Here is a 26597-nt window from a genome sequence, read left to right as displayed (position 1 = left end):
CCATCATATTTTTACACAAGAAGAAGTCTGTTATGGAAGAGTTTTATTGCTGAACTATGCAGAGCAAAGTGGTAAAATATAGTCACACCAATAATCATTTGTGACATTTATACTGATAAGTAAGAGTGAGGGGTGGGGGTGGCAGTAAGCCATGGTTTTATACTTCCAACCAGGACATCTGTCATTATGCAGATTGGTTCATGTAGCCCCTTTCTCTTGACTTTATTTCATGTGTAAGGAGGACATCATTATTCTAGTCCATTCTAGCTCTTTTGCAAGCTCCTTTCACATCAAAACGCCATGCACTACATGCATGCCCCAAATCTGACTCACTCTTGCAGGCAATTTCTGCATGACTTGACCCTAATACATTTTCCTTCGTTGAGTCTTGTTCTAGCTGCTGCATAAATTATTCAGAAAATGATTGTGGCACAAGAGAAGGGAATGTTTTACTTGAGTAATGATGCTGGATCAGATGTAGAGCTGCTGTGAGTTCAGCTTCTTGTGCCTTCACCCACAAGGATTTTTGGGTCACAGAGGACTAAGAAGATAATTGTAAGGATGGGGATAAGAATTGCATCCCCTTTAAAGGTACCCCCTGCAACCCCATTACACATATCCAGATACAAACAGCCCCCTGCCATCTGCCATTCCTGACCCTGTTGTTCCATGGATAATGCATTTGACTGAACAGCAGTTCAGTGAACACAGCACCCTCGTGTTCTCATGTCACCCAGGTTAGGTGTAAAGAAGACAGAAGGAGAGAGAGAGATGAAGGGCGGGGAGGTGGATGAAAGGTATCCCAGGTGATGAGGTATAGAGGAGTTCTCCTTTCCTTACTGTTACCGGAAACCAGCTTAAAAACACACACACACACAAATTCACACAAGCACACGCAGCTATCAGTTCTTTTGCAGCCCAATGAGGGAGTGGGAGGAGGCAGAGAAGGAGGGAAGTGATAAAGAGAGAGGGAAAGGGAGGTGGGAGGGTGTATGTGTGTTTGTCTAAAGAGAACGACAGTGAGCTTGAGAAGCAGAGGAAGAGAAAGGGGATGGATGGAAGAAACTACATGGGGCCATGATATTTTCTCCTCCTGGATGCTGCCTATCCTTTTCATGGCTTTGTCCCTCCTTTGTACGGTCCTCTGGAGCAGGCACCAGTACATGGCACAGCACTCAGCCACGGAGCCGGGGGTGAATCAGTTCCAACAAAGAGCCTTTGAGATGGCAGCGTGTGCTTCTGCCTGGAGGGAAGAACGCATCAGGCTTTCCCAGGCAAGCGGCAGCCTGCAGTGTGCTTCTGCTTGAGAGCCAGCCCTCCTTGTCGTTGTGTGTATGAGAGAGAGAGAGCGGCATATACCCGTGTGTGAGTGTGAATGTGCGTGAGGAGTGTATGATAGTGTATTTGAGTGTGTATGTGCACAATCTTGCTTCCAATCCTTCCTGGAGGAGAGAGACTCTCCTCTTCACTGGACAGCAAGGTAAGGAGGACTGACTGATTTCTCTTTTTCCTTTAACAGTGGTTCATCCCTCCAAAGCTCTGTTTCCCATCTATCCACAACAAGGAGAGAGAGGGGTAAAAGTGGGGAGGGGGAGGGGGTGAAAAAGGAAAAGAGGCTTAACGTCATTGATAAAGAGCAAGCTAGTGTTTGCCAACGTTAGGCATCAGCCGTGGAAGAGGAAGGAGGAGAAGGAGAGACCGTGAGCAGAATGCAGCGCAGCCAGGTGCAGATGCTGTGTGTGTGTGTATGTGTGTGTGTTTGTGTGTGTGTGTGTGTATGGGGGGGTGGCGGACAACTGAGGGGGTTGTTGGATGTATTCACTAATAGAGCACATATCAAAAGAAGAGCTGTTACCTTCTGCTCACTCATTCTCTTCCAAATTCCTACAAGCTCTTCATCCCTCTGCTTCTGTCCTCCACCTCTATTTGAAGAACAACAATGTCACACTCTTTTACAGGCTGGTTTTTTTTGGATTGTATTTAGCAACTACAATTTCTGCAGATGCTATTGGCCACCATGGACGTGAGCTTCCTGTTTTTATGACTGAGTCTTCTAGTGTGTGCTTGTGTAGGCTGAGTTCTCAGGTGAGCTTTTCTGGTTGTACCAACGCTGGAGGATTCAAGCTACTGCTGCATTTTGACACTTCAGTAGATGGATGCTGATGCTGAAAACAAGCATATGAGAGGAGGCTGATATGTGGCATATGTTGTTGCACAAGAGCTTGCATATACATGAGAGGCAATGCTTGAACTGTGCTGTTTGACTCTAAATTTGGGCCATTCAGAAACAAAAAGTCAGCTTAGTACATTAGAAAGTAGGTTTGCTAAGTCTCTCTATTAGTCTCTTTATTAGATGCAAAGTGTCAAGTGGAAATCAATCTAAGGGTAAGGTGTTTTAAAGTTTATAGATTTTACTTTCAGTCAGGAGCTTTAGTATCAACAATCTACACATTCTTTCTGTCACAACAAAACCTATTCTTAATCCTGATTGTACCATATAAGAGTCAATGAATTCACATGTTTTTTTTGCACGTACCATCCCTAAAACATTGTGGATGATTTTCTCTGTGGCAGGCAAAAAGTTAAATAGTTTTAGTAGTGATCCAAATGAGCTACAGTCTGTTGATTTTGTAAATCTCTCATGATGATGTAACTTGAAGTAAAAGCTGTGTGTTTATGTCTCAGGTTACTCATTGATATTCAAGAAAGACGAGGAGAAAAAGAGTAGAAGAGGTGACAGATAAGGTCTTTTGGTGCAAACACACTAACACACTGTTGGGCATCTGCTTTACTGAGGGTGATGTGTGCACTCCAGCATCCTCTAATATTTTTGGAGGTTGTCTCAACTTTCTCAGTTTGCTTTCATGTTCTTACAGGCTCCCTATGAAACACAAACAGGCAGGCAGTGAAAACTCATGCACATGTTACAGGACGTTGACAGGACGGGAAGCAATGGCAAGAGTCTTGCACAAACGAGTGCTCATGATTGTTTTCAGGAATGTTGGCGTCACGTTCATGTCAAGGAGGGGACAGCGTGCAGTAGCAGCTTAGCGTAGCCACTAGCTATAACACGTCAGGCACTAAAGATTAAAAAAAGACTCTCAGTTCAAATTAGAACAGCATGACATGAGTCCCCTCTCTGGGCTGAAACAGCACCCATGCTGGGTGACAGAGAAGGACAGCAGAGTTGGTGCTGACTGATACCATGAAGGAATGTGGGCTTAAAAAATACTCTGTGCTTTGCCCCCTGGAGAGACAGGCTGAATCATTGGCTGAAAAAAACATAAATCAAAGCTTTCATAAGCACATGCGCGTACAGTAAAGCTTGCACCAAGTCCTAGTACATCAATAAATTATACTCAAGAGAGAAGAGTCAGGCTCATCCTATTGGTTCAGCCTGATCATACGTCTCTATCAGCACAGCGTCAAATTGTTCAAAGCACTTGTGAGAGCCAAGAGAATCTTTAATTAAACAGAGTGTTGGTCAGTGCTGCATTTCCTTACTCTCCTGACTGTGGTCCTTACAATTAAATACATATTGTTGCACTGCACAGAAACACAAACACCGTGTAGTAACAGCGTATTTTTCTAGTGATGTGTCAGCATCCAAATAGCATCTCATAAAAAGCCTGGAACACTAGAAGTGTTTCTTTTATAATCCCATTATGTTAAGGTGTTTGGGGAAGATAGCAACAGCTTTTACCAGGCATTTATGTCCACACTCCTCCCTTCAGGGAAGAACAAACTAGTTCTCGTGTCCATTTTCTTGTCTAGGAGAATCAGTGCCATTATGTCAGATGACAGAATGATCTATGCACTTTCTTAATACAACTATCTTGTCCTGAAATCCCCTTTACTGTGACCTGTTTACTGCAGAGAAGCTGATGGAGAAAAGAGGCTGCATCCCCAGAAACGAGAGAGCTGCTATCAACATTACTGTTACTGAATGAGACAGTTTCAAACCTTCTATGCATTAGTTTTTTTTTTTTTCAACATTTTTATCATGTTCTCTTTTTCTTCCACTAAGGCCAAGTGTCCAATTTCTCCTTGCCTCCCTTCACTCTTACTCCTCCTGTCAATAATTACACAAAGACTGGTGTTCCCTCCTGCACAGATGTCTGCCCTTGAAGAACCAACAGCCCACATTGTTGTGCAGAAACATTGTATTTCACCATGCACCTCCCATCCCAAGGCCTTCTTTTACTCTGTCAGAACTTGAGAAGATTGCAGACAAGCTTTTTGATTGTTTTCTTTTTCAGTGTCACTTGCTCTGTGACTTCTAACATTTTTGACTTGCATGATTTCATGTGCACGTTTGAGTGAAAGTCGACACATGATGTAAGTTATGTGACATTTCAAAGTCTTAACAATGTGTTACTATCAATGAGCTGTCTCCATGGATGTGGTTCATCCACTGCATAAACTGAAATGTAAATTCAGAATGTACTTGGCTATTTAATCCACTATCATTATTAGCTGATTACTTTTTGTTTATCATATGCACTTACTCTGAAAGAAAACACCTTTTGGCACATTGCTGATATTAAACTATATGTTAAACCAATCCACAGTAGTAATTAGTTTTGATAAACCTAAAAAGACGCTATAGAAATTAAATCCATGTACCATGTTTTAGACTGTAGCAATAGTCGAGGACTTTTGTCCCCAAACACAGGGCATTAGTTGGCTGAAAACGCAACACTGTACAAACAACCATTTTATTCTCAAACATTCCTCATATTCCATGTGCTTTGTCATGCATGATATTCAGCATCAGAACACTTGCATGAAATATGCATGGCTGCATCATGTTATTCCATGTTGCTGATTGTATTTTATTGCATCACATGTCATCTGTTATCCACTGGTATTCAATGTCTCCAGAGGTGACTTTAAAGAGAAAGCAGACATCAGCATATTTCATAAACACTGATATTGGTTTGTCCAGTCACATTCAGTTAATTATATTTTAAACCACTTAAGAAGGTGCATGCATATGTGTTGTAGCACAAGGAAGTGATGACCATCTGAGAATTCCCTGCTGCCCCCCTGGAGAGACAGTCTCATTGCAAAATGTCACCATAACAAAGCTGATTGAAGTGCAGCCTTGCCTGGTGGAAAAACAACAGTTATGAACTTGATGCTATCTATGCTGTTATGAAATACTGTAGCCCCCTGTGAGTCTTTATAGCTGGATTATGCTTATACGTGCATTTACAAACACAAAAAGAGGATTACCTCATCTCCACCATCTCCCACCCTTACCTCACTATTTGACATGAATCCCGCACAAAATAAACACGTGTCTGATGCTAGAGAGGAGGGGGAGATGATGTGTACTAAAATTAGATCACTGAGGGGTTGAACGAAATACTAATCCTGCAAGCACAGTCACCTGCATATTCGCTACATTTCTGCATGTAACTCTAACAAAAGAAAGATGAAAAATTTAGGGCAAATAGGGGGAAAAAAAAAATTCAGCAGAGCTCCGGAGCACTAACATCAGGCAAATCCAATATCTCTCTTATCTCTCAATCCCCTCCCACTCAGCCACAACTCCTGCTCGGGGTGCTTTCAACATGAAAGGAAGGCGAGCATGCCTTCTCCTCTTCTGTCATGTTGTCTGCAGGAAACATATGGATTGCCTGGTTGAATTTCTGCATGGTATGAGAGGCCAAGCCGCTCTGCCAGGTGAAGAAGCTCCATCCAGTCAGGGGTAAGGCTGTTATTGGATACTCATTTGGGCCTGGATTAGTACAGGGTTAAGCGGTGACCCTTTGGGAAAAAATAAAGTCTATTTGCAAGCTTTTGTTTGGTTTTGTTTTTTCCATAATTTTCATGCATCTTTATAAAATTTTCATTTTAATAGTTTTTGCTGATTTCCTGTTTTTATTGCCACACACTGGGATCTATTGAATTTGTTCAAGTTCCTAATCCTGATGAAGATTTCGAATGAAGTAGAATTTTAAGAATGACATCATCCTTTCTGGCTTTTCATATCCCTGACAGCAGGCAGCTGAATTTTGCCTCAGCAATTTGATAGATTCAAGACAAGCCACTGAGGCATAGGGTCAAGTCCCAGCAGTTTTATGGGATGTGACTAGAAAGCAAGATTGTACTTTGTGCAAGTTTGGCTCTGTGCATATGCTTTATCTGTGTAGAAATCAATAGGATGTTGCTATCAAGATAGTCATAGGCTTGGCAGAGTTAAAGAGGTCATATAAGGGTCAGTCACATGTGGCTAAAACTGGTAAATCAATACCTTTGAATTAGTTTTGCCCTGGCATGAATCAACAAAATATGTATGTGTTGCTACTTGTTTCTTGGATCAGTGGAACAGTGGTCAAAGGTGAATAACTTGCATCCTGATAAAGCTATGTTCTCCGCTGCTTTGAAATGATAAAGCTTGATTTAGCATTTATCATTTACTATTTACCATCCAATGAGTTACAATTAAACCATCCACAATAAAGCATCCAGATGTGCTCTGGTAGCATCTCATTATTGCTGGCTGTGGAGGACTGTGGCATGCATTTCACTCATGAGTAAATATTGATTGATCGGCTTGTAAAGGAATACATGAGTGTAAATGTGTAAATATTTGTTCAGGCAATGTCAGTATCTGACCTGAATATTTAAGCAGATAGCTTCTTGTGCTGCAGGAAGGGAAAAAGACAGATAACTATCTTCAGTGTGCAGCTTATTTTCTTATTTACAAAGGAGCCACAGTTGGTGGTTAAAAGCCTTTCTGTGTCTGTGGAAAGGAAAATGTGTCTCTGTCGCTGTAATATTTCCAAGTCGGACTATAATCTCAACCCCAACTCCTCTTTCGTCACACCATAATGTCCCTGTCAGATAGAATTAAGGTCCTCCCCAGTACAATATTATGTACATAGGGAGAGCACAGAGCAATACTTTTTTGCAGTGCTTAGCATATTAGCCTTGTGGTTGTATTATCCTTGGAGGGTGACACATCTCTGCAAGCAGTACCCCTCCACCCTCACAACTCTCATTCTTCCCTTATTGAACCAGGGCTTAGCTCACGTGACCAATGGGAATGACCTCGTTTTACCTTCCAGTGATCCAGTGGTGTGGGTTAGTCACCAGTGCATCTCGTAACAAGTGTTGTTCAGGCCGATTAGAGACGTGCTGGTCTCAGGGGTGGAGGTGAAGGGAATAAAGGCGGCCATCGTGATTGCCTGCTGGGTCATGGAGGGTTGCAAAACTCATTTTCTCAGCTACCACCATTTTAGAGTGCCTGATGGGAGATTGTATCAGATAAACTCAGGGCACCTTGTAAGCCCTGTGATTCAGTGTGGGATTTTGTTTTGTTAAACCAAACAACAAGGTCTTCTTTGGCTTAGAAGTATGTTGAGTTTAATGGCCACATTAGCATGCTGACATGCTCATGCTCTATGATGTTTATGTTAAAAAAGTATAATATTTATGTTCGCTATCTTAGCTTAGTGAGTAAGCATGTAAGCATTTGCATGCAAACAGCTGTGCTATGCCATATAGTCCAAAGTGAAGCTCCTAAGGAAGTTCTTAAGGTGTGTATTCACACTTAAGAGATTTAGTTTGACTGCAATAAACCCTGTGACAACTGATCCATTAGAGGAGATTGTTGTTGTCCTGTCCCTGGTGGATGCCCAAACAAGCAGGCTCCTTCAAATCCTAGAAACTGTGTGGCTCATCACAATTTGATAGATGTTGCATCCACTGTTTCCTCACAGCATATCTTCATTGGTTTGTGCAACAAACAACCTCCTGCCACAAGTTTGACTTTACATATTTTTTGTGAAAAGGTAAAAATGTGACCATATAAAGTCCATTTGAATTCATAGAGACACACAGAATTGTTTTAGAAATTTGTCATTCTGCCAATAAAACAAAATCTTGGATCTTGAAATGCAATTGTGATAGTAAAGCAAACCAGGACGCAAATTGGACTTGGACATTTGTCCAGACCAAAAACTGTACCGCAAGAATGAGAACACCTAAAGTACAGCAAACAAGGATTGTTCAGACTTCTTGAAAAACAAACATATCTTGTGAAATTCAAAGTCAATTAATTTTTCTCAGAAGCTGTCATTAGTTCCTAAATTTCAAAAATACATATTTTTGGCCAATCAGCGTTACTCTCCAATTCCACTTCTTGTCAAAATATGGTCAAAAAAATGAAAAAAAAAAAAAAAAAAAGAGGGAATGTTTTCAAACATTTTACATGAGCAGCACAAACCAAAGCTCACAGTGGCTATATTCATCTTTTATTTACAGCTGACAGTTGGCTGATATTTGTCAAGTAATACAAGACAGCCACTCTGGTGTAATTGGTTATGTTATTTCTCTAATCTAATTAAAGATTCAAAATGTAGACAGAGCCACTGACTTCTATGCTTTTCAGAGTAAACAGTGTGCTTGTAATCCACTATATTTATATGAGATTTATAGTTACATGGTAGTTCATAAAGTAAATGTTTCATACAAAATGTATGAGCTTGTGAGATGTTCTTTTACCTTCGCTTAATTCACACCATATCCACTATGGCGCATGTTTGTATCCACAATGGTGTTTGATTGGCAAACAACAAATATTGAGGTGCTGTTTTGCTTCCAACGAATAGATGGTCCTTTTTTCATTTAATCATCTCTCCGTTTCTGTGCTCCAGCAAGCTATAAACAAAAAACTTTCAACGAAAAGAGATCAACTGCGCCTACGCTGACAACAATATCAAATTGTAACCCATGAAGGTCAGCAGAATTCATCGTTTGGGAACCACGACTGACTGTACAAATTTCTGGTAAACCCAGTAGTTATCAAGATGCTTCAGTCTGCAGGAAAATACAGACTAGAGATTCACGAGACATTCACTAACTTGATATTCCGGGACGTCCTCCACACTCTGAGCTACGTAAAACAGTATTAATACTAATCATAAGACTGAAGTGTGAGAGATTATCTCCCAGTACAGCTGTGCAGTGAAGGAAATGAGATGTAATGTATTTAATTATTTGCCACCACTTGAATGGAAAGTAAAGCTGAACATACAATAAACCTAAGTTAGTGGCTCAGCAAATGCATCCCGAGATTAAGTGGTTGCCCTCCCTGCAATCAAGGGCGCACAAGCTACTAATTAGGATAGGATATGAAAGGCTTATAGAGGAGTTATGAAGGATGGCCTGCCATAATATATTTGTGTTTGTATATATGTGCGTGCATGAATGTGTGCTTGTGTGCTGCTTTGCTAATGCACTGAAAGCCTGTGGGCGCTGGCCAGCCTGGCCGCATGCTCATCTGTAAAAGGGCACAGAGAATGAATAAGCCTTAATTGACCAGATATCCTTCATTACACATGTGCTTACAAATCCATCCGCTCTCCTTGGAGCAGTTTTCAGTGGAATAAGCTTGTGACAGCCAGCAAGACACTGGGATGTGGGACATTCGCATCCTAAAAATAGACCAGCTTTTAAATGAGCCATTTGAATATATTTCCCCATATGAAAACATCATCTGTTGGCAGATTTTGACTAAACCTGGTCAGAATGGTAAGGGCAAAAAATGAGTGATTGGTGACAGACAGCATGTTTTTATTCACTGTGAGAGGTTTGCTTGTATTCAAAGGACAAGATTACAGTTATTTAATCGGGTATTGCATATTATGTTACGTACAATTTGCTAAAAGCTGAATACTTTCCTCTACAGGAACATTTTGAAGCAGGCAGGCTGTTGCCCTTCTGGACCTGAAGATGTTTCGCAAGAAAAAAAAGAAGAGGCCTGAGATATCAGCGCCAAAGAACTTTGAGCACCGTGTCCACACCTCATTTGACGCCAAACGGGGCTGCTTTGTGGGCCTGCCAACCCAATGGCAAAGCCTGATAGAAAACCTGCGAAGGCCCAAACCCATGGTGGACCCCTCCAGGATTACAGAGGTGGAGCTGAGGCCAAAGAAGGTATGCCAGACCTTTAATTTTAATTCAATGACCTTACAAATGAATCGCTTGCTGTTGATTTTTTTGGTAATAAAATCACCATGACTAGTTGTTTTTTAAAAACTAGATAAAAAAATTGCTAACTGCAATACGGAGGTATATTTTCTGTGCTGCAGAGGGATTCTGCTTTCTCAGAAAATGGCATAATCCTCTGATGACAGCATGAAATGACTACTCCCCTCCCCATGATTTTGCTTTCTTATCTATCATGGGGCTGGGCTAATGACCATGCTGTGTACACTGACTGTACAATGTTGAATACTCACAGGAGCCACAAGATTTATTACTGCATGCAGGCAATTAATAACAGTACATGGTGCCTTCCTACCGATGTCAAACAAAGAATAAAAAGTGCAGGTACAGCAAAGGAAATGTCTGTGAATGATGCAGCCTGCAAATCTCAGGAAGTCAACACTTCACAGAACCTACTGTCGATGCTTTTTATGGCTCTACAGCTAAATAAAGAACTCCATGATGTGATGGGGATTAGTGCTGTGCTACCTGAGAACATCAGTGTCAGCGTTTAGGTCAGAATTATAGCTTTAACTGTCTATATACAGAACCCTCAAATTATACACAAATAAAAACATAATAAAAAGTAAAAACAAATGTAAGATTAGATTTGAAATTTGACAGGTGGAAAACCACTTTTATTTTAAACTATTATTATAGTATCCTTTAAAAGACTAAATCTCACCAGGGCTGTTATCACCTGCCAACCACTCCTCTCAGAGAGGTGCCACAGTAGGTGAGATGTCATCTGACCTGCATCCTCTGTGCAGATGTAATGGCACTCAGCCAGAGAAACTAGAGAGGCTGTTGACTGACTGTGAACTGAACATGACTCTAGCCTGAGACTGATATATGAGCCACCATGCTCTCACACTTACTGTAGCTCTATTCTGGCAAAGCATCAAATGTTTGTCTGATCATTTTATGTCAGGGCAACTTTATGCCCTTTGCATGCCTGCCAACTATTCATAATACTTGAAAGACCTCCAGAATTGTAATATCTGGAAACATAGGGGCAGCTGTAGAGGCTCTGTCTGCTTGGTATATTTGTAAGTGCATCCGAAAAAGCAACTTGGGAATTGAATTAAGTAACTGTCTTTATAGAATGAGAGTGATGGACTTATACACGTTCCGAAGTCTAAATTTAACAGTGATGAACAGTGATAATGCCACCTTAGTGTCCCTTCCAGTCTGAAACTCTTTTTAATGTAATCATAGCATTTAGACTGTGAAAAAAACAAACTTCTCTTCCCTTTTCAGACCATTGTGCGTGGGAGCATAATCGGTCATGGAGACTACATCGCAGCCATGATCAATGACATGAGCCGTTTGTCTGTGACCAGTTCCAACTCTTTGCGGAAAAGTAGCCCCTCAGCAAGGAAGAGGGCCCAGTCTCTAGGAAGACTCGGGGAGGTGAATGAGGGAGATACCTACCAGTATGAGGGCTTAACCCAAGATGATTATGATGAGGAGGAGGATGTGGGTCAGGAACACTGGAGGGACAAAGCTAGGAACATCCACAGTGAGACCAACACCCCTTACTTGGGCATGAAGAAGAGCATCACCCTGCAGCCAAATGGGATCTTACCAAAGGCCAAATCCACCTATGAAGTAGGTGTTAGCTCCATGGAGGGACCCTCACAACCCATGCAATCCCAGAACATCACAGCGCCAAGTCACGGGTCTTATATGACCGGGGAGGTGGGAAGTCCTCAAGAGAGAGTGATATGGAAAAGAGATTTCCAGCTGCCCAGGGGAATTCCACCAAACCAGAGACCTGTAGCTTGTTTCTACAGCCCTGCTATGACTGTCCAGCAGCTCCATGGAGATCAGGGAATTGTCCCTACAGAGCTCCGTCCCAATCCACCAATGTACATGCACCCACAGAACAGCCCAGGGAGGCCGTTCTCCTCCTATGACCTAAAAGTAAGCACAACTTTGAAGTGATTACATGCAGTCATAAATTATTCATGATACACAATATATGCATATTTTGTTAATGTTATGTATATCTTTATTACTGCTCAGCATGTTTTGCATGAGTTCTGAATTCATTAAATGGTGTTATTTTCTGTCAAGAAATCATAAGGGATCATTTTAACTCTTAGGTTGTGGAACTTTAGTAAGGCAGCATTTTAACTGGCTTTATGCTAGAAGGTGAGTGAAGTTCTATGTTTAAGTATTTCATTTAATTCCAGTGTTGAGAAATGAAATGTGGACTTTAAGTGCCTGAGAGGTTGTAAATGTTGAAAGCTATATGGCTTGAAGCCATATAGCAGGTTCTTAACATGGGTCATGTCAGGTGAAGCAGAAGCAGACTGAAAGTGAAGGACATAATTTACATTTAGTTTTAAAGTGAGCCGTGAACCTCAGGCAGTTGGCCAATCCCCTTTCAGCTCTCTTTCTCTTCTGTTACCATGCAGGCAGAGTCGGCAGTGAGGTACCACTCCAGTTTCCTTCCCACTGGCACCAGTAGTCCCCTTGTGGGAGGCATTAGACCTCAACGGACAGTGCGGTCCTCAGCTAGCTACACTCTGGGTCTTTCTCCAAATATTGGACTGAGACCCAGTGGACCAGACCCCTTTCTCAGACACTCTGGATGCCCAAACCCTCCTTATCCCCGACAGGACAGCCCCTCTCAACCTCGACCTTCCCCTACAGGCTCATTAGCCACCAGTCCTCCAGGTACCTGCTCTCCTGCATTCAGACCTCCACAACATCCCTCACCCAGACCGCCCCCAGACCCACCTAAGGTGACACATGAACAGTTCAAGGCAGCCCTGCAGATGGTGGTAGACAAGGGTGATCCACGAACTTACCTGGAGAACTTCGTGAAGATTGGGGAGGGCTCAACAGGGGTGGTGTGCATTGCCACAGAAAAGCACACTGGAAGGCAAGTGGCGGTGAAGATGATGGATCTGCGGCGGCAGCAGAGGAGAGAGTTGCTCTTTAATGAGGTAAAAAAAAACAACAACAAAAAAAAAGATTACACAGACAAATGCAAGTACTTGTAATTGACATGAATGTCATTCACAACATATCCCCTTGATGATGTCGTCACATGTAGTTTGAGATAACTGTGTAACTACATGACTGTTAGAGGTACATCTTTAAGTAGTCCCTTAAATAAGTCAGGGCAATAATACTGTAAATAACTGCACTGTGCAGTTTTAAAGCTGCAGAACTAAAATGAGAGTAAAATATATTATATCTCTAAAGATAGCGGTAATAATACTAATGTTATTATTAACATACTAATGTTTTGGGCTGCAGGTGGTCATCATGAGGGACTATCAGCACAGGAATGTAGTGGAGATGTTCAAGTCTGCCCTGGTGGAAGAGGAACTGTGGGTAATCATGGAATACCTGCAAGGTGGCGCACTAACCAACATTGTGTCTGAAACCAGGTACTAGCAGAAGCATTAAAACAGTATTCATCCCTCTTTTTTTAAAGAGGTCATATCATATTTAATAACAAAGTCAACCACAAGGGGGTAGTGTGGTATTGACTGGTGTGGGATCAGTTTTTATAAGAGCAACATATCCACCATCATTCAGTCTCTTCCCGCACTTGTGTCTGCTGCTTTTCTCTGGGGAAAAATAATATTTCTATGACATTGGGTAATTTAGCATGTCAATTTGGGGTGGAAATTTGATTCCTCAGTGCAGTCATATTATAGTACATAGATCAGAAATGAGGAAAGCATTGACCAGAAGCAGGGAGTTGTATTTGCTGTATTCATTGTTGTTTGGTTGGCTCACTTTTCATAGGAAAACCTTTAGGTTATGTTGCTTTCCCAGAGAGAGGAAAATATTCTCCCAAGCCAGATGACCTATAAAATTAGCCAACTGTCAAAGCCACTGCATGTCAAAGGCTAGAGTGATCATGTATTGACAGAACAATCAAGAAGGAGAATTTTGTGTTTCTTAAGTCCTTCTGGCTGCACTCTGATGTCAAATGTTTTTTAGACTGATTAAAGTGAACTACCTGTATTAATATTTCTTGTCATATAGTTCCAGATGGGTTATCGATTCAAGAAGTCACATGTGGGAGCGAACAAGACTTTGCAGTTGTTAGCATTTTGTTTTACCATATACACCTGACTTTTCTAGCTACATGACAATGGCTTTTTATCTCCTGTCTTATATGTTTATGTTTTACGTGTAAAATATAAATCACATTAACATTGTAGATAAATGAACTTGTTGGTTCGTCATCTGTGTGGGAGATGTTGTTCTGAACCTTGCACTATGTAGCTTTGCCTTTAATGTGTGGTGATTCATGAATTTCTGAGCTGTTGTTGTGTTGCATCAGCTGTTGTAATGAAAATGTGTGAAATTTATATGTAAAATCAGCATCTATGTGTGTGAACTTTTGTGTGTGTGTGCATTATCCTGCAGACTGAGTGAAGAGCAGATTGCTACAGTGTGTGAGGCTGTTCTGCAAGCCCTGGCCTATCTCCATTCACAAGGAGTCATCCACAGAGATATAAAGAGTGATTCTATACTACTCACATTAGACGGAAGGGTATGATGCACTGTTCTTTTCTCTTTTTTTGTTCCTCCTTTCTCCTGTCTTTTATTGAATTAGAACCTTTGTGTGTGTGTGTGTGTGTGTGTGTGTGTGTGTGTGTGTGTGTGTGTGTGTGTGTGTGTGCTTTGCAGGTCAAGCTTTCAGACTTTGGCTTCTGTGCTCAGATTAGTAAGGATATCCCAAAGAGGAAGTCTCTAGTGGGGACGCCTTATTGGATGGCTCCTGAGGTCATCTCCAAATCACCATATGGCACTGAGGTGAGGAGACACATGATTAGCTTTCATTCACATGAAATAGCACTTGTGATCTTTGTTATTTAGCTTAAAAGCCAGCAGGGGTATCCTGTACTATATTAAATCTGTTAGAGTTCTTGTCCTTATGCAATAGGTTGATGTATGGTCAATGGGAATCATGGTGGTAGAGATGGTGGACGGGGAGCCCCCATACTTCAGTGAAACACCTGTAGCAGCGATGAAGAGGCTGAGAGATGAGCCAGCTCCGACTGTTCGAAATATCAGCCAGGTATGAGAACAGTGAAACATAAACACATGAATGTTTTTGCTGTAAAGAGGTATATTTATGCATCACATCTTTTTATCTGTTGATCAGCTAGTTCACAGATTTTGGATAAAATGTTATGCTCTGTGCCCCAGATCTCCCCAGTTCTAAAAGACTTTCTGGACCGTATGCTGACTCGGGACCCCATAGAGCGGGCCAGCGCCACTGACTTGCTGGAGCACCCCTTCCTGCTGCAGAGCGGCTCACCTCAGTGCCTGGTCCCTCTGGTGGAGCAGTACCGCAAACGCATGTCCCGTTGCTGACCTTGTGGGGCTGATGGTCCCCAACACCCATCTTCAGCCTGACCTGTGCAGGTTTTGAAAGAGTACTAGCACCGGGTTCAAGCTCCTCTAGCACCCAAGCTGATGTGGCGTCAGCTCCAGAGAGGCAGACCCAGAGAGCATTTTGCCACCAGTGTGATGGTGGCAAGTTTGGTTGATGGACACGGCATGGTCTCGGGCATGTGAGAAGCACTTTAGGAGTGAGTTAAAGGCAGCATGCAAGTCCTCACCTCTCAACTCAGTTTGATTGGAATACCGATTGGCTTCCTGAAAGATTCAGTGTGGTTTAAAACAGTTGCATAACACACTGATAGCAAAAATCAATATTCCACATAATTAAGTATACCAAATGTGTGCTACTCTAAAGATCCTTTACAGTGTTCTTAGTGGGCATTATTGCTTGCTATATAAACCTTATAAAGCTGTTGTTAGGCTCAAACCACTGTATCTTATTGTTACAGGAATAAAGTTACCTCTGTTAAACTATCACTCTGTTGTTTAAAGTGGACAACAATTTGGTTAAAACACACTCCTTGCATGGCCAAATGGAGGAGGCACACCTGGCCTGATATAAATGCTTGAATATGTACCAAAATGGGATGTGAAAGACAATTCTCCTTTATTAGCATTATAAATGGGTAGATAAAAGCCCAGCTGCTATTATTGGGCAACTGGAAAATCCCCAGTACCATATTCCCCTTTTCATATTTATTCTTTATTTCCAAAAGGTGTTGTCGGTTGTTTGTATGATGTGAAGTTGCAATTAAGGTTTCCTAAATAAGTATGGACTTAAAACATGAGATCAATTAATAATGTACATAAAAATACTGAGTTTTAGGTCCTTATATCTGCTAATTCACTCATTGCAGTGAATTATATGACATGAGTTCAAATGTTACTTTTACTTACTGAAATGTGAGTGTATAGCTGTGTGTGTGTGTGCAGGTATGTGTGAGAGTGTGGGTGCTAGGCGACACCTCAGTGTTTGCCTCTTGGACAACCCTCTTTGTATTGTGACAGACTTTAAAAAATATATATATATATATCAGAGGATGTGTATGATGATGTGTGTGACTGTATTTGCATTTGTTCGCTTAGATAAAGCACACAGGCCTGGCATGTGATGCTGCAGGACACCAACCTGCTGAGAAACACTTTGCACATAGTCTTTGTATTCTGACACAGATACATGTTGACATGTTTCATCTATTTCTATTTCTGTGTGGACCATTCCTAAACAAGAGAATTACACATTTTAATTTTGTATAAATCAATAAATAATGCATACTGACTCCAAAATCTTGTTTTTTTTTTCACTCACAAGGTGAAGTTAATGGTGTTTTATTGTATATATCGTGTTCAGCATGAATGCACAAAAGATTTATATATTTAAGCAAAATGCAATTCTTCTTAAAAACACATAAGCACTATTAACTACATTCAATGCCATTTGATATAAATATGTGTGAAAAAAATTAAGTTATAGAATCTCACAGACTAATACAAGGTTAATTTATACATTATTTTAAATGTAACAAAGCAAAACTCTATGCAGCTTTATGTAAATGAGAAATTAACCTTAAACCTGTTTATTTTTACCAATAAATGCTGAAAAAAAACAAACAGCCACAAAAGCAAAAAAAAGTCTACTTGGTATGTAAGCTAGATGACCAAGCAATGAAACTGGATTGTTAGAATTCCAGGTGTATAAACAACATGAACATACATGTTTGTTATCCGATATCATCCTTTATCTAATCAAGGTTGGACTGTGATGAGTAGCTTTCAAACTCACACTTCACAGCGCTGATACTGTCAATACTCGGCTGACTGTTGACCTGTTGGTGTGTGTGTGAAAGAGGGAAGGTTTCAGAGCGGGACATCCGACCCCTTCCATTTGAGGAGCCAGATGAACAGTCTATCACCATCCTCATAAACTCTGGTGCAGTGAATCGACGCAGGAGTCTGGTCCCCAGGCCCATGAACCCTGGGCCATGGCTGGGGATCTTCTCTGACTCCATCTCTCCTCTGGCAAAGAGTAGTTTATGTCTTGTAGTCGAGCCAAGACTTCCCCTCTTCTGTTGCTCTCGTTTGCCTAACGGAGTTGTGTCACTGGCCTCTTCATTGTGTGATTTGACACTCTCCTGGAGTGCTTTCACTGGCTGACCCTTGCTGTTTAAAAGAGATTTTGGCACTGTGACAATTTTGTTGCCATCGTTTGTCAGGCCCAGGGTGTTCCCTTGACATTCCTTGTCTATCAGGCATCGTTCATCTTGTAGCGAGGCTCTCTTTAATTTGCTGGCTGACAGGCTCATGTCGTGCACGTCACCCTGATAGGACTGCTTTCTGCTGCTCAGAAGGTCCAGGTTAAATGACTTTGCCTTTCCCCTGAGAGGGAAACTCTCTGGCATTTGCTGTGGAAGTCTAGAGTCTTGGCTGACATCTTTCTGCCTTGGCTCAGAAAGCGAGTTCAGGAATTTTGCCCCCTTCAGCTCTGTAAGCTGGCAGTTTTGCAGTTGTTTGGTAGTAAAGAGACTGCTGTGATCCCCCTCAATCTGGCCTTTCTCTAGCTGTGGCGGCAGAGCCCAGCTGTGGCGATGATTGTCCTCTTGAGACAGGCTCCGGTGACATCTAAAACGGTTCCACAGTCCATTGCTGTCTCCAATTTTCAGTTGTTTCTGAAACACGCCTGGCAGTCGGTCTTCATTTGTAAGCTGCTTGGAGAACCTCTCCAGAACATGCCTGGGGAGCCTGTTGGGCAGGCGGCACTCTCCTTCAACCGTGGCTCCCATTTCAGCAAGTGGATCATCTTTGCCAACTTTCCTGCAAGGGAAGTTTAAAATCTGGGCACACTGGTTGTGTCCAAAGAAGTTTGCCACCTCTATGGCTGAGTGTCCAGCATTGTTGGTCCTGTCCAGTCTCAGCCCCAGTCTTTTAAAAGCCCTGACAAGGAACTCAAGAACCTGGCTGTGTCCAGAAAAGGCAGCATACATGAGAGCGCTGTTCCCCCAGGTATCGGAGACTTCTGGATCAGCATTGAACTGCACAAGAAGTTTGACAACATCTAGGTGACCCATCTCACAGGCGTGGCTGAGGGCTGTGCGGCCATCCTCATCCTGGCAGTTGACATTTGCTCCTTTCTCTAGAAGCAGCCGTGTAAACTTGGTCCTGGTTCCGGAGTCATGCAGGCATACAGCGTACATGAGTGGTGTGCGGCTGTTTTCAGTCTTTGAGTTGATGATGCGCCCGTCCAAGGCATCCAGGATGAAGCGTGCAAGGTGGACTTTACCACCATGCATGGCATCCAGAAAGGTCTTGGTGCCTGAGCCCTGGCGTAAATCTTTTGGCCGCATCATTCTTGAACACCCACTTGTGGAGCAGAGCCGACAAAAAGGGAGAGGAAGTGTGCAGCAAGTTGTCTGAAGCTCTCTGTGATGACAGTGAGTACATTTACCTCAGAGTAAGACTCAGTGAGGAGCTGCCAGTGTTTTTATACCTCCCTCTCCACATGCCCTCCCCACGTTGCCAAGGAAACAAACGTCTGAGGACCATTATGCAGTGGCAGCATCCATTCAACCCAGGCACTCTCTGCTTGGAGAAAAATAAATGCTATATGAGCAGAATAATTACTCAAAGAGAAAAACATGCCCTGTGTTTTTCACGTAAGATCTGTGATGGCAACTGAAATGCACCATTTGTACTTTTGTTTGCAGCAAATTAACTCAATAAAGAACAATATGCAGCTGATGGAACAGTAAAATATAGAAGAGGACAATCCTGCATTCTGTATAAATGGGACTCTTATGTGGAGTCCCATTTACTGCCAAGAAAACATTATTAACAGGTTTAAAGCAAGATTGATTCAGGCTTGGAGAGCTATGTTCAAAGGAAAATAGGAAAGAGAAGGAAAAATGGACATTTACAACTTTTTTTTATCTTCTTAGATTCCTTCAAATATGCTTATCTATTAGCACTTTATATCACCCACATTCATGATAAAGTGCAATGAGTTGAAATTATACTGCTTTTTGGGCTGCAGCTTTCTCAAGGTCTTTTGTTGTCATGTAAAAAAGTAAATCAGTGAATATCACAACAAAAATGCAGTCAAAACCTTTCAAAATAAAAAAGAAATCTAAAAAATAGAAACGCTCATGCAGTGAAACAGCCCTCTCCTCTCTCTAGCTAGAATTGCTTTAATTACAAGGATTTACAGAGCAGTTTGTATGAGAATATCAGCATCTGATGCTTTTTGAAATAAACACTGATAATTGCTGTAAAATGTCAACGTAATTATGAATCACTCCTCTAAATAAAATAAATGAAGTATTAGTCTGTTCTGTATGGGATACCAGCAGGTAGTTCTTCTGTTGCTGTCTCTTTTGTATGACTAAAATGATAAATTTAGTCTGTAATTTCTCTAAATTGCTGCTTGCCTTCACCTCTAACACACGGATTGTGACAAAGAGCCTTCACACAGGTGTTCTTCCCACAAAACCAGCACTTCATTTTAATTCCCAATATAAATCTCAGCAGGACTGAAACTGTGCCAACAATGGAGGTGAGAGAAACATTACCTGGATTCCCACCCTGCTTAACATTCACCATCCGGCTTCATCAAACCCGCAGCGGGTCCTTCATGAGCCGCTGCGAACCATGTCCTCATCTAAACATGGCTGAGCTTTGTCAACAGATGCTTCCTCCGGGGTGTCTTAAGCTACTTTGTTATTGCTATATTTTGTAATCATTGTATTATTACCTCAGCATTTTAAAACAAGGTTATTCAAGTTCACACCTTTAAAGCTATGAGGTATCCTATGTTAGAAATACAACAAACACATGTTTCTATTTTATTTATGTGCTACCATGTCCTAGCATAGTCAAAAACAATAGCTGCAGCTATTTAATATACAGTAAGTAAAATATTGGATTCTTAAGGATAAAAAAGGAAGTGGTTCTGCAACATGACTGGCACAAGAAAGCACAATCTGGATCACATCATTTTCGCAATAATAGGTTGACAGAAAAAGTGTTGCCACTCATAAACAAAAAGGAAGAAAACAAAAATTGTAGCAAAAACACTGGCAAGCACACAATAGAAGTACAAGGCCAAAAATAGAAACATAGTTCAACAAAAATTGACACACATGATTCTTGCATGAGTTAGAAAATGTAAGATTGTTGAAGCAAAACCGGGAACACCTGTGATTTCAAATTACCCTAGCTGCATGAACAAGGTACATGACCCTTGAATGCTAAAACTAATCAGGATGCGAGTAACCTTCCTGATAGAATAACACCACATTCAGCGCACTTATACACCATCTAGCACTGAACAACAAGATGGACAAGTGTTTCTGACTTGGCACAAAGGTTATCGAAAAAAACTTTTTGTGACAGCTCAGACAGTGCAAAGAACAGAGCATAATGCCAACTGTATGTGTGATGTGCAAAAACAAAGAAAAAAAAATCCTCTCTTAACTTTCAGAACCTCAAAATTATGCTTTGAGGAACAGGAAATTGGTCTTTAAATTTGTATGGCTTAGATTAGGTTCAGCATGTTTGGAGAGGATCTGAGCAAGACAAACACAGTGAATGTACATAGACAGCAGAAAATCACAGAGGTGTAATGACATGGGGCAGCATGAGTGCAAGAAATGTTGGGGAGTAGGGAGATGACATTTATAGATGGCACTATGAGTGCCTGTGGATATACTAAATGACTAGTTGATAACAGTAAGTCTGCAGAAGCTTGACAGAAGAAGAATGTTCTAGCATGAAAGCAATCCAAATCACAAATGGTTTTATAAAGAAGGAAAAAATAAAACCATGAGATGGTAAATTATGTTGCATGATTTAAATTTAACAAAACCCACTGGTGGTACCCTGAAGAATCTGCTAGAGCTTTTTTCTGCAACTCTGCAGCAAAAGGCAGCAGGAAGATAAAGTAGGAAGAACACAAACAAGATTAGAAAACATAAAAAAAAGGATTGCTGTAATGAATGTTACAACCTTCAAGGCTTTAAGCATTCATTAGATTATTTATATCAGTTCAAGATCACAGAGATGAGGTGGTATTGGAAGTCTTCTCTTATGAATGCATTCTACAATATGGCTTGCATTTTTCTAAAGAGCCCAAAGGTGTTCTCTTGGCTTAAGTAAAATCTGTTGAAGGCAACCGGACGTATTGTTTCTGAGGTGATATTGCAGCAATCAGTGTGTGCTCTCTTACAGAGATTTGGAAAGTTAAAAATACGGCCTTGAAAGCATACATCTACACACACTACACAAAACTGTTTATTACAGCTTTATCAGCTCTCCTGTTAATTTGCAACAATCTGTTTATTTATTTATTTTAAATATGCATTCAAACAAGATTAGCAAATGAAAGTAAACCTTTATCTTGTGTTGAATTAAGCTGTGTTTCAAGGGTCTTGATTATGATTGTGAATATGGCTCACAGGTCACATTTCCAAATATAATCAACATACATTATAACCATGCCAGTGAGATGATGACATAACACTCTGGTTGCCTTCGGCACAAAGCACTTCATTAGAACATTTTTCTAATTTTTCGCAGTTTTCAAATTTACAGCAATGGACCTAGCATTTAGCAAAACAATGCAACAAAAGAAAGAAGACAGCTTTCTTTTGCTGACCATGAAGAACTTTAAGACACAGAATGGCAAAGGTGGGATTCTTACAGTGTCCCCCCCTAAATTCTGATTGAACTTAATAAACTTCTCTTATTAAAAATAATAAACTTTCTATCCCTCAAAGGATGGATGGATAAAAAAATAAAAAATAAATAAATAAATAAAACCCTTAGAAACTATATAGCTTCTGTAGCTTCTTTGAGTCAATAAAGCTACTGGCCTTATTGAAACTGTGGATGGGTCATCTGGGTCTTGTCAGAGGCTGTCAGTTCATTTGGCTGCAGACAAATAAAGGGAAAAACACTATAAGGCATCATTAATTACAGCGTTTGCATCTTCAGTTTGTGGGTTTGTGGGTAAAGACTATCATGAACCCTTTGTCATTTCTTTTTGTGAAATATTGTTGCCTTTTGGACTTCAGCATTATGATACAACCATAACCATACACTCTCCTCCCCTCAGGCCGGAGGTACAGGACTATGAAATGCAGGACTAGCAGACTCAGAAACTCTTTCTTTCCCTCAGCCATCAGCCTCCTTAACAGCTAACAGCAGCCTGGAGTCTGTAACAATGGACTGTAACATTGGACTGTACATTTACACATACTGACTGTTTACATTATCAATGCACCTTATTATTATTATTCAGTATTTGCACATGTATCATACCGTCTACCTCATGACAGTTCTTTTTTTTGCACAATTAATCATTCAATGCTGAATGTTGCACAGTTTTTGTAGCACACTGCACATCATGTACATAGATTACTTTACTTATATTTTGCCTATAGTTTATATTTTATGTTTACTCTTTTGCATGGTCTTCTTAAATTAGTCTTTTCTATATACTTTGAATATTTATGGCATTCAGTGTGGAAGGCAAAGTAAGAATTTCACTCTACAGGGAAAGCTGTTTCCTTACTGTGCATGTGACAATAAATGCTTTGAATCTTGAATCTAAAACCGTCCAAGTCAGTTTCATCTAAGGCAGCAGCATCACTTTGATGGCAGATACATTACAAACAGAAAGCTGCCTATTTGTAAAACTGATGTCTAATAGAACTGATATCTCGTTTTGCTCAGGGTTCGATAACATCAAAATGAAGCTACTTATAGGGTATTCCAGTTCAAACACTAAGCCTTGGCAGTCTTTTCAGAGGACAAAATTGATGTGATCTGCCAGAACTGTAGGCATCCTCACAGGCAGGCCACAAGCTGTGCTTGAGTTACTGTGTTGGCCACAAGAGTTTTGGCCAATGCTGCTCAACATGATGTGAGGTGCAATTTTGTTTCTTGTCTGTATTTCTTGTAAGAGAGGAGACTTGTGGACAATGAAGTGTCTAAATACTTCTTAGAAATTAGCTGAGTAATGACGTCCTTTTAAATTAATCTTACACAGCATTATCTAAAGTTAAAATGAAGAAATCCAGCTCGTCTGGATACCGACTATGTGATACTACCATGTTGCAGTTCGTTGGTTTGTGCACTTCCACTTTGAAGCATAAAGTTCAGCATTTACCTTCCCCGTTTTAATTTTAACAGCAAATAAAAGGATGGTGTGATAAAGGATAAAGATAGATGTGAGCAAGAAAGAAAAATATCTTTAATTTTTTAAGCATTATATTTTTCTTGTTTTTGTTTTTGTTCGAAACTTTTCAGTTTTTTCTTTTTGCATTGCTAAAACCAGCATAGTGTTGATTCCTTAAGTAAAAATTTGAGACTCCATTGTCTTCTAGTTCATGGCAAACAAAAGAAAGAAGATTATATAACTTGGATTAAGAATGGAACAGAAAATTACTTCAAACCCAGCAGTGGCTACTGAATTAAGTTAGTAATAATGCTTAGTTAATGATGATGGTAATAGAAGTGTAAGGACCCTGAGAGTTCATGGTACGCCTCCCTACTTGACATAAAACTGCTCTATCATCCATTCACGGGATCTGAAAAATGAACTGAGCAGAAATGGATGAAATATTCAGAATGTGAATGAGTCGGTACCCAGAGAATTGCTTAATTGGACAGATGTATGCAATAAAGCAGAGATGTCATGGTAAATATCTGATCTCCCATTCATTGCGGGCTTGGCCCCTACTGGACCCATTTTGAATTCATGATTAGAAATTAAGTCTTGTGTCAAGTTAAGGTGTTATTCACAGCCGTAAATGTCTTAATTAGCCACTGGGGAGAATGCACTCCCAATGCTGCAAAATCAACAAAAGGCTCCTCAAAAAAAGAAAAAGAAAAAAACATGTAAATGGAAAGAAAATGCTTGGTAATACCACTTGGCTCCTAACACCTGGGATTTAATTAGTGCATGAGCACAAGGTAAGAAACTGAGTTCATTCAGGAGCAAATTTAACAATGCCCATTCATAGATGCTAAAAATGTTTTCTTAGCAGTGACTCAACATGCCCTTATTCTCCATGGGCTACTTCATCTTCTGCTTTTTAATTAAGCACATCTGATAAGCACAGTGACAAACAGAATGCAACTTGTGGCAACCTTTCTTTTTCCACTCCCTGTACAAATTTGTTATGAGGAAAATACTCCTCGCAAAGGCACAATTAGCTTAATCATGTTATCATGTGAAACCTGGAAAGATAAAACCTTCCCAGAACAGTCATTATTATTACAGACCCCTTTTCAGAACAACAAAACACAGTCAGTCTTTTGTGTCCTCACAGTTATGCAACATCTCAACACAGGTAGTAGGTCTGTAGATTGGAGCAGTCAGGGATTACATCTCCTGCTGGGACAAAAGCATAAAAGTGGTGTATTCGCATTCAGCCATATCAATCATGTGTCTGTGTGTATGCTCAGTTCTTCTAATGCCTTTTTGATTTGATACAAGGACACAGCAGTCTTGTGTTGAATTGAGATTTCACACGCCCTCTGTTCCAGGAAAGAGGCAGCAGCTGGCTTGCTGTCACTGTGTAGCCATGGTTAGTGTATCATCACTGAGGTTGAGACCAGGTCACTGTTGTTTCACAGCAGAAAGCAAATGTCACGTCCAATAACAAAACTGTAAATGCACTTTAAACCTCAGTGAAAGTCATTCACATGTTATTTCAAATGCTTATTTGCAAAGAAAAATGAAGACACTTGATTGCATTTGGAAAAAAATTGAGAAATAGGGAGGTGGATGGAAGAGGACAATTACACCGAGTTACAGGGTTGAAGCTGAAAGAACTGACAAGGGGCAATCAAGTGGGACACAGATATGCTATTGGCCATGCGGATGGCCCCTTACTGTCTTCGCATCCTCCGCTCTCATCAATTATAACCCTGATCCAGGCTTGCCATGCTGCCTCAAACAGATGGTAAACAGTAGGCTGCTCCTTCAGCCCTTGGATTTGAGGGAGTTTAATATCAGTTCTCAAACTGAGACATTTTTGACAACTATGCATTAGCACTTGCAGCACATGTTGCTCTGCTATAGCAGTAAGGGGCATGACCATTAATTAAACTTCTTCTAGATGAGAGCACCAAGTACAGGGGGCAGCACAAGATACATTTAGTACAGATCTTTGCACATGCTAAGAATTTGGGAGTTATCCCTTGATTCTCTTAATTAATTGAGGTGTCGATAATTAACATTGGCCGATGGGTTCCTGAGATATTTACCTGCTTAACACCTCTATTAAAACATCCAAAACTGCTCAGGTTCACTTGTTAAGCTTCTATTTTTGCACAGCTACTCATCAGACATTTACTAATTCCTACATGAACTGGGCTGCTCTCCTCTGGTTTTTGTTTCAAGTAATGTGGTTTTCTTTTAGGAGATAACCATTTAAATCCTCTACTGTGTTCCAGGTGAATTCACTAAACACATATCTTGATTATTCCACTTTTTATAGTAATCTCACATGTCTCAGCTTTCTTTTGAGGCTAAGATTATACATACAGCCCTTGTTATGAAGATATACTTAATTTATTATGAGTGTGTCATTTTGGACAAGAAGCAGAAACATTAGGCCAAATCAAGAAGAGGTGAAAGAGGAGAGAGAGTGCGACAGATATTTGAATGTATTTTCTATTTCACATTAGGTGTTTTTGGCTTTGATGTTGTGCTTTTGCATCTCATGGCTTCTGTGAGAAAAGTTTTCTGAGATGTCCAGATAAGACTATTTGATGTTAGCACAGTGATAGGTTACACTCAGTGCCATCTCACCATCTGTTATAAAAAGAAAGGCGGCGATACTTAAAATAACATCACAAACAGTGCAGTAAAGCATTGCTCCTTCAATATTTTAAAGCTGATACCAATTTTTTATTTATTTATTATTATTTATTTACTTTTTATTTATTCCAGCCCAGTGGATCCAATGCAATCAGTTCAGGACAGAAAGGTGAAAATAACCAGTTACCAGTTGCTCCTGTTCAGGTCAGTGATTTGTCATGTCTGACCTGTGCTTTTAAATTAGAAAGGTGCCCAATCTCAGTATGAACCTTTCTGTGGATCCTAATGATAGAAATCATCATTGTGTTCCTGTTGAACAAGATGATTCAATCTGTGACCAAAATACTTTTTGCCATATTTTTTCCCACTGTGCCTCAGTGTAGTTTCC

At 40.6% G+C, this 26597-nt stretch overlaps 2 protein-coding genes across 5 annotated transcripts; one reads left to right on the top strand and one right to left on the bottom strand.

Annotated features, from left to right (window-relative positions):
* The first annotated feature begins 1010 nt into the window (after positions 1-1010).
* LOC121631602 (serine/threonine-protein kinase PAK 6) lies at positions 1011-26597 on the top strand. Of its 4 annotated transcripts, XR_006008765.1 has the most exons (10): positions 1011-1480; positions 9704-9951; positions 11263-11928; positions 12426-12959; positions 13276-13409; positions 14404-14530; positions 14668-14793; positions 14924-15058; positions 15190-16131; positions 26588-26597. XR_006008765.1 is itself a non-coding variant. In XM_041972616.1 (9 exons), the coding sequence occupies exons 2-9, from the start codon at positions 9748-9750 to the stop codon at positions 15355-15357; spliced, it is 2094 nt and encodes a 697-aa protein (XP_041828550.1). In that variant the 5' UTR covers positions 1011-1480; positions 9704-9747; the 3' UTR covers positions 15358-16668. The 4 variants fall into 4 exon arrangements, 3 of the variants coding, with proteins under 3 accessions (XP_041828550.1, XP_041828552.1, XP_041828551.1); XM_041972616.1 differs by lacking the exon at positions 26588-26597 and having other exon boundaries at positions 15190-16668; XM_041972618.1 differs by lacking the exons at positions 1011-1480; positions 26588-26597 and adding an exon at positions 1706-1724 and having other exon boundaries at positions 15190-16668.
* On the bottom strand, positions 16687-18818 carry LOC121631603. Its single transcript, XM_041972619.1, has one exon. It carries the CDS (start codon positions 18729-18731, stop codon positions 17130-17132), a length of 1602 nt encoding a protein of 533 aa, XP_041828553.1. The 5' UTR covers positions 18732-18818; the 3' UTR covers positions 16687-17129.

This window comes from Melanotaenia boesemani, chromosome 20 (assembly GCF_017639745.1).
Source record: "Melanotaenia boesemani isolate fMelBoe1 chromosome 20, fMelBoe1.pri, whole genome shotgun sequence".
In the NCBI taxonomy this organism is placed as follows: Eukaryota; Metazoa; Chordata; class Actinopteri; order Atheriniformes; family Melanotaeniidae; genus Melanotaenia; species Melanotaenia boesemani.
Note: the sequence above shows the minus strand (reverse complement) of the source record. Positions and strands in the feature narration are given on the sequence as shown.